Here is a 14,889-nt window from a genome sequence, read left to right as displayed (position 1 = left end):
ATTCTTTTAAAATAGAGGTTTAGTCTGTGGGTGTGTCTTAATTGGCTTAAAGCCAGCTAGTCTGGGTGCTTTGATGTATACTAGTTTTGAGATGTAAGGAAGGTAGAGTGCATTTGCATTTTGTTGAATAGAGCATTCAAGAAAATGGGTGATTTCTAGCACCTAGCTAGCAGAGACCAAACAATGTTTATATTACTAATAAAATTTGTATAATGAAGGGGGTTTTATTGTTAGAATAGGTGGAGTTCAAAGGAGCTGGTGATACAATGAGAATTTACATTCAATGAGCTGTGTTGGGTAAAGCAGACAGCAGTTGTGTGTGTGCAGGGCAGAGACAATGTAAGACCAAAGCAGCTGTAAGCCGACAACTGTCTCCACAAGAACCAAAGTGAGAGGAACCTCATTTTGAATTCGTAAGGTGAAAATGCTTTGCCTGGTGTCTGGTTAAGTCTATGGGTTGCTGTTGCCTTAATGGAGATTAGTTTGGAAATTTGTTAAATGTGATGATAAGTAATTTTTGCCATGTGTTTATATTTAACTTGTGTAAATTAATAAATGTCTCACGTATTTAGATATTTAACCTCTCGAGAACTGGTGGTCTGATTCCTCAATTTAGAGCTGCATCTCAAACATACAAAAATAAAAATATAAGTTACGACAGTTGTTTAAAGTTTCCCCCTGGGATTTTTAAATAACTCAGCTTTACCAACTGCTGGGTCATAACAAGGGACTTGACAGGGTAGATGTTGAGAGGTTGTTTCCTCTAGTAGGAGAGTCTAGGACCAGAGGGCATAATCTCAGAGTAAGGGGGCACCCATTTAAAACAGGGATGAGGAGGAATTTCTTTTCTCAGAGGGTAACGAATCTTTGGAATTCTTTACCTTAAGGGGCTGTAGAGGCTAGGTCGTTAAGTATATTCAAGGTTGAGTAATGGGATCAAGGATTATGGGGAAAAGGCAGGAAAATGGAGTTGAGGATTATCAGATCAGCCATGATCTCATTGAATGGCAGAACAGACTCAATGGGCCGAATGGCCTGCTTCTGCTCCTATATCTTATGGTCTAATGAGTCCGTTATATAAATTCAGCATAACTTCCCTGCTCTTGTACTCTATGCCCCTATTAATAAAGCCCAAGATTCTATATGCTTTATTAACTGCTCTCCACCTGTCCTGCCAACTTCAATGATCTATGCACATATAGACTCAAACCTTCTGCTCTTGCACCCCTTCAAAATTTCACCCCTTATTTTATATTGGCTGTCCATGTTCTCCCTACCAAAATGCATCACCTCACATTTCTCCACATTGAACTTCATCTGCCACCTATATGCCCACTCCGCCAACTTGTCTATGTCCTCTCGAAGTTCTACACTGTTCTCCTCGCAGTTCACAACATTCCCAAGCTTCGTATCATCCACAAACTTTGAAATTGTCCCCTGCACACCAAGATCTAGTTCATTAATATATATCAGAAAAAACAAGGATCCCCTAACTGATCCCTGGGGAACTCCACTACAAACCTTCCTCCAGCCTGAAAAATATCCATTGACCATTACTCACGGCTTCCCATTTTTAGCCAATTTTGTATCCACGTTGCTATTGTCTCTTTTATTCCATGAGCAATAACTTTTCTCACAAGTTGGTAGTGTGGCACTGTGTCAAATGCCTTTTCAAAGTCCATGTATACCACACAAACAGCATCACCCTCATAGGCCTTTTCTGTTATCTCTTCAAAGAATTCCAGCAAGTTGGTTAAACACAACTTCCCCTTTAGAAATCCATGCTGGCTCTTCCATGTCAACCCATATTTTTCCATGTGAGTACTAACTCTATCCCAATTAATTTCCAGAATCTTGCCCACCACTGAAGTTAGACTGACTGGTCTGTAATTGCTGGGCTTATCTTTACAACCTTTTTTGAATAAGGGCATAATGTTTGCAATTCTCCAGTCCTCTGGCACCACCCGAGTCTAGGGGCTGAAAGATTATGGCCAGTGCCCCTGCAGTTTCTACTCTCACTTCCTTCAATATCCTTGGAAGAATTTCATCCAGCCCTGGTGCCTTATCAACTTTAAGTACCGACAGTTGGTTCAACACTTCCTCCTTATCAATTCTGAACCCTTAATTTCCTCATCTGTCACCATGGCCTGGGTAGTATCTATCTCCTTGGTAAAGACGGATGCAAAGTATTCATTTAATACTTCAGCCATGGCCCCTTCATCCATGTGTAAATTCCCTTTTAGGTCCCTAATCGGCCCTACTCCTCCTTTTACCACCCTTTTACTATTCAGATGCCTATAGAATACTTTGGGATTCCCCTTTATGTTGACTGCCAGTCTTTTCTCATAATCCCTCTTCGCTTCTCTAATATGCTTTTTCACCTCCCCTCTGACCCTTCTGTATTCCTCTTGGTTCTCAATTGTATTTTCTACCTGACACCTGTCATGAGTGCAGTTTTTTTTCATTATCTTAACTTCAATCTCCTTTTTCATCCATGAAGCCCTCTGGATTTGTTTGGCCTACCTTTCCCTTTCAGTGAAATATACCCTGACCTTGTCCAAACCAATTCTTTCTTGAAGGTAGCCCACTATTCAGCTACAACGTTTCCTGCCAATTTTTCATTCCAGTCTATTTGGCCCAGCTCTGATCTTGCCCCACTGAAGTCAGCTCTTGTCCAGTTAATTATTTTTACTCTGGATTACCTGTCACCCTTTTTGACCATCATCCTAAAACATACAATACAATGCTCACTGTCTCCTAAATGATCGTGGATGATCCTCTATCTCAATGCCACAGTCCCGCTCTTTCCCCATACCTCTTGATGTCTTTAGAGTCCAGAAATCTATTTCCTTCTTAAATATATTCAGTGACTTTCCCTCCATAGCCTTCTGTGGTAGAGAATTCCACAGGTTCACCACTCTGAGTGAAGAAGTTTCTCCTCATCTCAGTCCTTAATGGCCTACCCCATATCCTGAGACTGTGACCCCTAGTACTAGACCCCCCAACCCCAGCCAGAGGAAACATCATCCCTGCATCCAGCCTGTCAAACCCTATCAGAATTTTAGACATTACAATGAGATCTCCTCTTATTCTTCTAAATTCCAGCAGATACAGGCCTAGTGGCCCAATCTCTCCTCATACAACAATCCTGCCAACTCAGAAACCAGTCTGGTGAACCTTCGCTGCACTCCCTTTGTGGCAAACATATCCTTTCTTTAGGTAAGGAGACCAAAACTGCACACAATAGCTCAGGTATGGTCTAACCAAGGCCCTGTACTGCTGCAGTAAGACATCCTTGTTCCTGTACTCAAGTCCTCTCACAACATACCATTTGCCTTCTTAACTGCTTGCTGCACCTGCATTCTTGCTTTCAGTGATTGGTGTACAAGGACAACCAGGTCCCTTTGTACATCAACATTTCCCAATCTGCCCCCATTTAAATAATATTCTGCCATTCTGTTTTTCCTACTGAAATGGGTAACATCACGCTTATCCACGGTATAACACATCTGCCATGTATTTGCCCACTCACTCAACCTGTCTAAATCACCTTGAAGCATCTTAACACCTCCTTCACCGCTCACATTCCCACCAAGTTTCATGCTGTCAGTAAATTTGGAAATATTACATTTGTTTCACCTATCCAAGTCATTGATATATATTGTGAATAGCTGGGCCTCAAGCACTGATCCCTGCAGTACCCCAACTAGTCACCACCTGCCGCACTGAAAAAGGCCTGTTTATTCCTACTCTGTTTCCAGTCCATTAACCAATTCTCAATCCATGCCAATATATAACCCACAAACACATGTGCTTTAATTTTGCACACTAACCTCTTATGTGGGACTTTATCAAAAGCTTTCTGAAAATCCAAATACACCACATCCATTGGTTCTCCCTTATCTATTCTGCTAGTTACACACTCAAAAAACTCCAGTAGGTTTGTCAAACATGATTTACCTTTCATAAATCCATGTTGACTTTGTCTAATCCCACTGATATTTTCTAAGTGTCCTGTTATCACATGCTTTATAATAGACTCTAACATTTTCCCTACTACCGATGTTAGGCTAATTGCTCCATAATTTGCTGTTTTCTCCCTCCCTCCTTTTTTAAATAGTGGGGTTACATTTGCCACCCTCCAATCTGCAGGGACTGTTCCAGATTCAGCGGTGATGCTAAAGGACTGGAGAATTGCACACACATTACATTCTTGTTCAAAATAGGGTGTAAAGGTAAGCTCAGCAAATATTGGCCAGTAAGTTTAACTTCAGTTGTGGGGAAGCTTCTAGAAACAATAATTAGTGACAAAATTAATAGCTACATGGACAAATGCAAGTTAATTAAGGAAAGCAAGCATAGACTTGTTAAGGGAAAACCTTGTTGAACTAACTTGCTGGAGCTTTTTGAAGAGGTAACAGAGAGGGCTGATGAGGGCAATGCTGTCGATGTGGTGTACATGGACTTCCAAAGGCATTTGATACAATGGACTTGTTGGCAAAGTCACCACTCATGGAATAAAAGGGAAATAGCAACATGGATAGGAAATTGGCTGAGTGACAGGAAACAGTGAATAGTAGTTAATGGACATTTTTCGGACTGGAGGAAGGTTTGTTGTGGAGTTCCCCAGGGGTCAGTGTTGGGACCCTTGCTTCTCCTGATAATGTAATAATGACCTAGACTTTGGTGTACTGGGTAAAATTTCAAACTTTGTGGATGATACAGTTCATAATGCTTCCAAGATTTGTAAGGAGGATAGTGTAGAACTTCAAAAACATATAGATAAGTTGGTGGATGGATGGTCATGTAGCAGATGAAGATCAATGCAGAGAAATATGAAGTGATTCAATTTGGTAAGAGGAACATGGAGAGACAATACAAAAAAAAGGGTACAACTCTAAAGGGCATTCAGGGAGAGAGGGACCTGGGTGTCTATGTACATAGGTCAATGAAGATGGCAAGGCAGGTTGAGGCGGCAGCTAAAAATGCATATAGTATTGTAGGCTTCATTAATAAGGGCATAGAGTACAAGAGCAAGGAGGTTATGTTGAACTTGTATAAGACACCAGCTTGGCCTCAGTTGGAGCGTTGCGCCGAGTTCTGGGCACGTGCTTTAGGAATGATGCGAAGGCATTGGCGAGAGCGCAGAAAAGATTCACCAGAATGATTCCCGGGATGAGGGGCTTCGGTTATAAAGTAAGATTGGAGACATTAGGACTGTTTTCCCTGGAGAAGGTAAAACCAAGAGGAGATTTTATAGAGGTATGCAAAATCATGAGGAATCTGGACACAGTAGATAGGGAGAAACTGTTCCCCCTCGTGAAAGGATCGAGAATGTACGGGCACAGATTTCAAGTAATTTGTGAAAAAAAGCAAAAGCGATATCAGAAAAAGCTTTTTCACACAGCGAATGGTTAAGGTCTGGACTGCACTGCCTGACAGTGTTGTTGAGACAAGTTCAATCGAAGCATTCAAAAGGGAATTAGACCGTTAGTTGAAAAGGAAGAATGTGCAGGGTTATAGATAGAAGGCGAGAGAATGGCACTAAATGAACTGCCCATTTAGAGAGCAAGTGCAGACATGATGTGCCGAATGGCCTCCTTCTGTGCTGTAAAAATTCTATGATTTTGTGAAATCCATTAGGGGTGTAAAAACTCAGTCATCAATCAGCCAGACCTGAACAACACTGGTGGCAAAAGAAAAAGGCTTTTGAAAAAAATATATATTGGGGGTAGGGTTCTGTAACACAACTGGCTGAATTCTTCAAAAATTATCTCCATTAACAAAATAAAATTTCAGCAAATGTATAGTTTAAATAAATTAAAACATTTCTTAATTATCATGGTGAAAAACTGCTAGGAACAGTGAAGAGGAGAAAAAAAAAGTGATATGTTAAGCATGCATTTAAATTATCACCAAAGTGTGAATTTTATGATTAAGAACAGTTTACTGAAGTACATATTTTGATCAGAGGACTGTGAAAGTTGCTTGGATGGAAAGGGGCTGGATGTCTATCAAACAAGACAAAAATGATAAGAGAATCCGAGGAAAAAGTGAATTTCAGCATGTCCCTCTCACAAAGTGTAGATGCTCCAATGCAGTACTAAGCGAGTGGCTGCACTATCTTTCAGATGAGACGTTAAATCAAGGTCTTGATTTCCATCTTACAGAGACGAAAAAGGACCCATGGCATCAGTATGAAGAGAAGGGATGTCGTCCCTGGTGTTCTGGACAAAATTTATCTCTTAGCCAGCACCAGTTTACAAAAAAAACAGATCATCTCATCATTATCATCCTGCTGGTGGGAACTTGCTGTGCCCAAATTGGTCACTACGTTTCCCTACATTTCAACAGTGACTGCACTTCAAAACTACTTCACTGGCTTTCAAGTGCTTTGGGGTGTTCAGGTCACAAATGATACTACATAAATGCGAGTGGGTGAAAAAAGTTGCATTAACTGCTACTGCTTAAAATTTACAAAGAATTGTATTAATTTATTGCGGAATTTTAAGATTACTTTCCCCATTAACTTAATGAGCTTTGCCACTGCGTAGCCAGTCACAATAATTGGGAAGGTCCCAGATAACACCCCAGACTGTGCTAAGGTAACTGATTTCACCTGAAGTATTACAGAGGAGTCCCAATTGACCCCAATGCCTTGTGTTAGGGCAGAAGGAAAATAAGGGATCTGATCAATATCCAGTCTCCTTTTGGGACTGTGCTTATGGTGATCTCTAGTGAGCCGATCAGGTGGGGCAATAAAAAACAAGGGGACATCATCTTAAAATTGGATCTACGCAATTCAAGAGGGAAATAACTCCCAAAAGCCTGTGGATGCAGGGAAAAATTGATTTTGGATTGGTTGATTTTTTTAGGTAGGAATATTAAGGGACATGGAGCCAAGGTGGGTAAATGGAGTTGAAGTACAAATCAGTGAAAGGTGAATCAGCCTCGAGAGGCTGAGAGTCCTACTCCTCTGCCTATACAATAAAAACGTCCATTTATATAGCATCTTTAACATCGTAAAATGCCCCAAGGTGCTTCACAGGACATTATCAAACAAAATTTGACACTCAGCCACATAAAGAAATAATAGAACAGATGATCAAAGAGGTAGGTTTTAAGAAGTAGTTATAAGGGGGAGAGAGAGGTAGAGAGATTTAGGGAGGAAATTCCAGAGTCTGGGGCCTAGGCAGTTAAAGGAGGAGCAATTAAAACAGGCGGTGTGCAGTCAACACATTTAATATCCAGTGCATTTGCTCTTTGCTATTCCACTGCCGAATACGCCTGCCCTGCATGGGAAAGATCTACTCAAGCTAAGATGATGGATGCTGTTCTGAATGCAAGCTGCCGACTTATCACAGGTTGTTTAAAACCAACAAACACCAACAGTCTATATATCCTGGCAGGTATCACTCCCCCTGATATAAGAAGAATGGTAGCCAGCAAGAAAGAGCGACTCCGTCAAACATCAGATGAGAGACACCCTCTACATGGTCATACACCTACACCCAGCCACCTAAAGTCAAGGAAGAGCTTCATGAACAGTGTTGCTCCATTACAATCAACCCCATCTGAAGCCCGCATCGCCTTGGGGAAAGACCAGCTCGCCAGTCTCGAACAACCCCCATCGATGGAAATTCTACCAGATGAAAGCCTTCCCCCAGGAGCTAATTACAACTGGGCAAACTGGAAGTGGCTTAACAGACTTAGGACTGGTGTAGGTCGTTCAAAAGTGTCACTAAGCAGATGGGGTTATACAACCTGCCCGACAACTTGTGAACATGGAACTGAGCCACAGACTATACAACATCTCCTGCAATACCTATCGCTAGAGGAACCCTGCGTTGTTGCAGATCTTGCCGAATTCAACAACAAGGCGTAAAAATGTGTCCAGTTCTGGCTGGGCCATGTCTAGACTGTCCGTGGACATGATAAGAAGATGATCTAACGTCAATCAACACCTCCTAGCCCAGCGCACTTTCACTGGGTAAGACTAATACTGAGTACAACTTCAATAACATCTTTGTACGAATTCAGATCAATTGCAGATTATATTGCAAGTAATAATTGCTTTCACAAATTTTCAGTGGTAGTGGGGCTTTTAAATGCCAGCATCCAGTTTACATTTTAAAGCAGCTCAGTTGCCTTCTGACTTTTTACGCCTCAATATCCTTGCTGTCCACGAATTCCTTCACATTGGTTTCAATGTCATACATCAAGTGACCATTACTGCATGAGTAATGGCTTCAACTACCTCATGTTTTTGTCTTTTTTCCCCATAGTATTGAATGTTCCTTTTCCAGCATATGCTCTTCTTTGCCTTGTCAATAATGCAATTCCCTGACCTGAATGAGTTCATTCCAATTCTCAATCCCTCAGAGTAAGAGAACGTATTACTGCAAAGAGCTCCATCTACTGGCTCAGTTGATAAGTGAGAGACATCCAAATCAGAAACCCAAGTCTACAGGCACTTCTACATCTGGTAGTATATTGTCTCCTGCAAGCATGAGGTATTCTGATTGTCAAAGACATAAGGAGAAGAAATAGCTGAACTGCATGCCTCTGACTGTAACCATTCCATTGCTTTTCTAGTCCGAAGTGTGGTCATTCAAGCACAGGGAAGTATATTCCCACTTGCTATTAACTCTACGACATGGCTGACGGCACACTTGAAAAGTGCACAGAAAACATAGGCTTCAGCTTGAACACTATGGCACCGAGACCCAGGGTCAATACAAAACTAACTTCAAAGTTAATCAAGGCCGGGATCCAATGGAGACCATCTGACAGGCAGTTTACACTCAGACTAAAACTTCCATAACCTAAGTCCCAATCTATACGTTAAACATCAATTCCAATCTTTTCATTAGTCCATGTTTGATGATTTAACAGAATGTATGAGAACATAATAGTTTTGTGTAATCAGCTATATTGTTCTTTATCTTCACCAAGTATCAGATTTTATCATAAATATTTACCTTTGAAGAAATCTATCATAAGACTGTCGGTAAGCGAATCCTGCCCTTCGAACACGTACGTTTTCCATTAAACCTAAATATTCAACCTGGTGTTGGCAGCGCTGATCATCAAACAGCAGCGGAGATTTCTGATCATTGGGCTTGATACAACGGACATAGTACGGCTCCTGCCAAACAAAAACAGTCATCCATAAATTGCCATATATAATGTACAAAACACTTTTGATGCTACTGTTGACAATGAAATTTGTACGTGATCCAGTGGTCATGAAATTGTGTGTAGATGCATCATGACAATATCTGAAAGCCATACATCAGTTAAGCCAGTCTCATCCTTAGGTACCACATAGTGCATTGGTATCAGTACAATACAGGCACAATAGCACAAAAGGCAATATTGTACAATACTCCTAAACTATTACATCAAATTATTGCCACAATCTGTACTCTCCGGTGTTTGCATAGCATGTAATTCTGTTTCTAGAAACACCCCAAATGTTTGGAAGGTGATAGTAGATGTTCTGCACAATTCAAGCAGCGACAGTACAAGATTTTTATAAACTCATTCTTTACACATCACTGAAATCACTGGCGGTTGAGTGTCCTCCCATCCTTTTTCATCAAACTGTATCAGCATTACTTTCTATTCCCTTCTCCCTCATATGCTTATCTAGCTTTGTCTCAAATTATCGTTACTATTCACCACTCCTTGTGGCAGCGAGTTCTACATTCTCACCACTCTCTGGGTAAAGATGTTTCTTCTGAATTCTGTTTGATTTCTTGGTCACTATCTTATATTGATTTAACTTCTCCACAAGTGGAAAGACTGTGGCGACTCTATCAAAATCATTCTTAATTCTAAAGACCTCTGTTAGGTCACCCCTCACACCCCTCAGCCTTCTCTTTCCAAAGAAAAAGGGCCCAGACAGTTCATCCTATACTGATAGGTATAAACTTACATTTCTGGTATTTCAGCAATATCTGTGTTTGTAGATTCCTTTGTTCTTCTACCCATTCCATACACCATGCACAGACAAACAGACACATGAAGCATGTAAGGGTGATGACAATAATGCAGGCATAAAACAAAATAAAGTGCATATAACAAACTGTACAATTTAATACATGTAATTCCATGGAAAGAGAAAGACAGGACAGACAAATCCAGAGCTCCCTGGATGAAAAAGGAGATTGAAATTAAGATAAAGAAGAAAAAGTGCGCTCATGTCGGGTGTCAGGCAGAAAATACAATTGAGAAAGGTTCAGAGGGGAGGTGAAAAAGCATATTAGAGAATCGAAGAGGGATTATGAGAAAACGCTGGCAGCCAACATAAAAGGGAATCTCAAAGTCTTCTACAGGCATATAAATAGTAAAAGCGTGGTAAAAGGAGTAGGATATCTTTTGAGCTGGAAGAAGGTTTGTAGTGGAGTTTCCCAGGGGTTGATATTGGGGCCCTTGCTTTTCCTGATATATATTAATGATCTAGATCTTGATGTGCAGGGGACAATTTCAAAGCTTATGGAAGATATGAAACTTGGGGGTGTTGTAAACTGCGAGAAGGACAGTGTAGAACTTCAAAAGAACATAGACAAGTTGGTGGGGTGGGCAGATAGATGTCAGATGAAGTTCAATGCGGAGAAGTGTGAGGTGATGCATTTTGGTAGGAAGAACATGGACAGAGAATATAAAATAAGGGGTGAAATTTTGAAGGGGGTGCAGGAGCAGAAAAACCTGGGTGTATAGGCCATTGAAGGTGGCAGAATAGGTGGAGAGAGCAATTAATAAAGCATATAGTATCCTGGACTTTATTAATAGGGGCATAGAGTACAAGAGCAGGAAGGTTTGCTGAAATTATATAAGACATTCATTAGACCTCAGCTGGGGTATTGTGTACAGTTCTGGGTGCCACATTATAGAAAGGATATGAACACATTGGAGACAGTACAGAAGAGGTTTACAAGAATGGTCCCAGGGATGAGAGACTTCAGCTATGAGGATAGATTGGAGAGGTTGGGACCGTTCTCCTTGGAGAGAAGGCGGCTAAGAGGAGATTTGATAGAGATGTTCATGAAGGGGCTGGACAGAGTAGATAGGGAGAAGCTGTTCCTGCTCATAAAAGGATCAAAAACAAGAGGGTACAGATTTAAAATGATTTGCAAAAGAAGCAAACGTGACATGAGAAAACAATTTTTCCCACACACGAGTGGTTCGGGTGTGGAATGCACTGTCGGGGAGTGTGGTAGAGGCGGGTTCAATTGAGGCATTCAAAAGGGCATTAGATGTTTATCTGAATAAAAAAAATGTGCAGGGAAAAGGCAGGGCAACGGCACTAGGTCATAATGCTCTCTTGGAGAGCTGATGCAGACACGATGGGCCGAATGGCCTCCTTCTGTGCTGTTAACATTCTGTGATTCTGTGAATTCATTTTCAAGTACTGATAAATAGCTCAGGGAATAACATTAACATTCTGGAAACTGAATCTGAGGTTACACCTTGGAGAGATCTTTCAATCACCAGATTACAGGAAATATTTTGTTACAATTAAAGCTGTAACATATTTCAAACTCCCGAAAATATCATTAGATTATCTTAGCCTATTCCATAAGGGCAAAGGATAAATTAGTGGACCAGACTTAAAGAAAGTCACCCAACACAATAAGGAAAGAGCTGGAGAGAATAAATTGGTAAATAAAAATTGGAAAATGAAAAAGCATACAGAGTACAAATTACCAAAAGCAAATATTGAAAGAAGAGAAACTCAAAGTGGGTAAGGGAAGTAAAGAGAGAGGAAAGGGGAAAAGGGGAGTGGGAATGAGAGAGGAAGAGGGGAACAGAAGAGATCGAAAAAGAAAAGTGAAGGGAGAGAAAGGGGTGAGTAAGCACAAGAGGAGGGGAAGAGAGGAAAGGGAGGATACAGGAGGATGAGAAGGAGAGGGAAGAAGTGACAGAGAACAAAATGGGGGAAGAGGAGAAAATGGAAGACAAGGAGACAATAGAAAACTTAATCAAGATAAAAAAAAACAAGAATGCTGTTCTGATCAACATAAAAAACATTAAAATAGCATTTTTTTAAAGATACATGCTACCCCGAACTGCTTTTTTGCCAGTTTGTTTTGTAAAAATCTGTGTGAGTTTGTACCATTTACTGACATTTTTTTTTCCAACTTTCACTATTCAAGAAAGGAGGGACACAGAGGGCTGGAAACCATAGGCCAGTTAGTCTAACATTGGTTATTGGGAAAATGCTAGAATCCATTATTAAGGAAGCAGCAGCAGGACATTCAGAAAATCATAATACTCTCAGGTAGAGTCAACATGGTTTAGTGAAAGGGAAATCATGTTTGACAAATTTATGAGAATTCTTTGAGGATGTAACAAGCAGAGTGGATAAAGGGGAACCAATAGATGTTGTGTACTTGGATTTCCAAAAGATATTGGATATTAACATGGCTAGAGTATTGGCTAAAACAGGAAACAGAGTCAGGCGAAATGGATAGGCAAACTGTGACTTGTGGAGTGTTGGAGGGATCAGTGCTGAAGGCTCAACTATTTACAATCCATAATAATAACTTGGATGATGGGACCAACTGCATTGTAGACAAATTTGCTGGTGATACAAAGATAGGTTGGAAAGCAAGTTGTGAGAAGGATAAAAGGAATCTGTAAAGAGATATAAATAGATTTCCAGGAGGAAATAACAGTCAGGCCAGAACTCTTATTTCCCAGTTTTTACTGTTCTTCCCTTCTGGGTTTAGTGGGCAAAAAATTTGGCTAATGGAGTCATGTGGAAAAATGGGGGCTTGTCCAGACTGTTGCAGTTTAGAGGGCTCTTGGTGTCCTTGTACATGAAACACAAAAAGTTAGCACACAAGTAATTAAGAAGGCAAATGGAATGTTGACATTTATCGCAAAGGGGGTGGGGTATAAAAGTAGGGAAGTCTTGCTGCAACTGTATAGGGTATTGGTGAGACTGCACCTGGAGTACTGTGTACAGTTTTAGTCTCCTTACTTAAGGAAGGTATACTTGCATTAGGAGCAGTACAGAGAAGGCTCACTAGGCTGATTCCTGGAATGTTGTCTTTTGGGGAAAGGTTGAGCAGGTTGGGCCTGTACTCATTGGAGTTTAGAAGAATGAGAGGTGATCTTATTGAAACATAAGATTCTGAGGGGGCTTGACAGGGTGGATTCTAGGAATTTGTTCCGTCTAGAGCTAGGGGGCACAGTTTAAAAATAAGGAGCTTTCAATTTATGACGGAGATGAGGAGGATACCCAGATTCCCCTGCATCTTTTCTCAAAGTCTTTGAAAATTCTTTCACAGAAAGCAGTGGAGGCTGCTGTTGTAAGGTGTTAGTTACAGTTCAGTAGGCCTAAAGAAGTCTTCGTAGTCATACATAGGTTAACTGTAGGTCTTCACTAACTCTTAGAACTATTTACAAATATGCAGTAAAGGGTTCAGGCTAGGAGCTGTCTCCAAGCTTGCTGGTGGACACAGTTCTGTCCAACCCTCAACTGTCTCTGGGTGTGGATCATGTGCTCTCTTACATCGCTGTGTGCTGGTACTATATTGAGTCCTACATTTACCCTATGTGTGCGAGACCCTTATTCTACAGCTGGGTGATAGAATATATTCAAGGCTAAGTTAGATAGATTTTGATTGACATGAGAATTAAATGTTATGGGGACAAACAGGAAAGTGGAGGTTAAGACCACAATCAGATAACCCATGATCTTATCTAATGCTGGAACAGGCTTGATGGGCCAAATGCCTGCTCCTATTTCTTCTGATTTAATGAGTTTCACTTATCAGAACAACATTAACCAGAGGACAAGATAGTCATGCTACTTTTGTATATTGATATAGACTATTACAGGTAGTTATAGAAAGAAAGGCCAATTTTCAGAATGAGATAGGGTTTTGCATTCTCTCTCTTGGACAACTGCATCAGACTTTCACTATTTTACCAAATATTAAGCAAGGCCAAAAATTAAATGGGATCAGCCCAGGATGTTGTTTAGCACATGATTTACATGCACCTAGATGCTGAGTTTTTGAGTGCAAGTTGCAAGGGCATGCTATACAGACATAGGGGTACATTTTGGAGACTCTGCTCTCAACTGGCAGTGTCACTCTGGGTTTGCAGATCAGATGACTGAGCAGAGAGGTCAGTATTCCAAATCTGTAAACCCATCAACTAAGATTCTAGACTGAAAGCAGAATCCTCCAAAAAAGATATCCCAAATCTATTCTGCACTCAGGTTACATTACAAAAATTATAGAAAATAGTTAAAAATTATAATCTCAAACATTAGTATTAAAATTCCAAATTAGATCTACAGTTGTCATTCAGAGGACTTACTTTGCCACCAAGTATGAATTTGGTATATACATTATCTACATTGCAATACCAGTTTATTACTAAGAATATGATACGTGAAATCTGATTATATCCAGACTAGTCAGGCAACAAAACCATTCTGATATCTCTATCGTGTGAAGTTAACAATCTTATTAGAGCTACATCATTGTGAAAATATTTCTGTAGAGCAAATTAACACATTTCAAGAAGGATTCAAGGATCAAAGCCAGCTATTGTGGGTATGATAACAAACTAAAGGGGTAATAATGGAGGGATTTGGAGACTGCCAATATTGCATTAGCAACAAGAATGTAATCAATCACTGCTGTCAGTTTAGGTGGTTAGTGTCCTGAAAAGTAAATTTAAAAGAAAATAGCTAGTATTCTGTGACTTTCCATCAGGCAAAAAAGCAATCTTGGAAGTATAATGAGGAGCAAAGAATGTATATCAGGCAGCTTCCCCTTGACAATGTTATAAATCAGGTCACAAGAATACTATGCAAAGACACATAACCTATCTCATTCATTTTCTGCTCACCAGATGATCAAG

The 14,889-nt window shown here is 40.4% G+C and overlaps 1 protein-coding gene across 2 annotated transcripts in view; it reads right to left on the bottom strand.

Annotated features, from left to right (window-relative positions):
* Nucleotides 1-14,889, bottom strand: part of myo1d (myosin 1D) — a 593,379-nt gene that overhangs the window by 349,287 nt on the left and 229,203 nt on the right. For both annotated transcript variants that reach the window (XM_041173666.1, XM_041173667.1), the window contains one exon: nt 8,982-9,148. In XM_041173666.1, the coding sequence (XP_041029600.1) occupies nt 8,982-9,148 (167 nt within the window). The remainder of the gene's footprint in view (nt 1-8,981; nt 9,149-14,889) is intronic.

The sequence above is a fragment of the Carcharodon carcharias genome, chromosome 23, assembly GCF_017639515.1.
Source record: "Carcharodon carcharias isolate sCarCar2 chromosome 23, sCarCar2.pri, whole genome shotgun sequence".
Lineage (NCBI taxonomy): Eukaryota > Metazoa > Chordata > Chondrichthyes > Lamniformes > Lamnidae > Carcharodon > Carcharodon carcharias.
The sequence above is the reverse complement of the archived record's forward strand: the minus strand, read 5'-3'. Positions and strand labels throughout refer to the sequence as shown.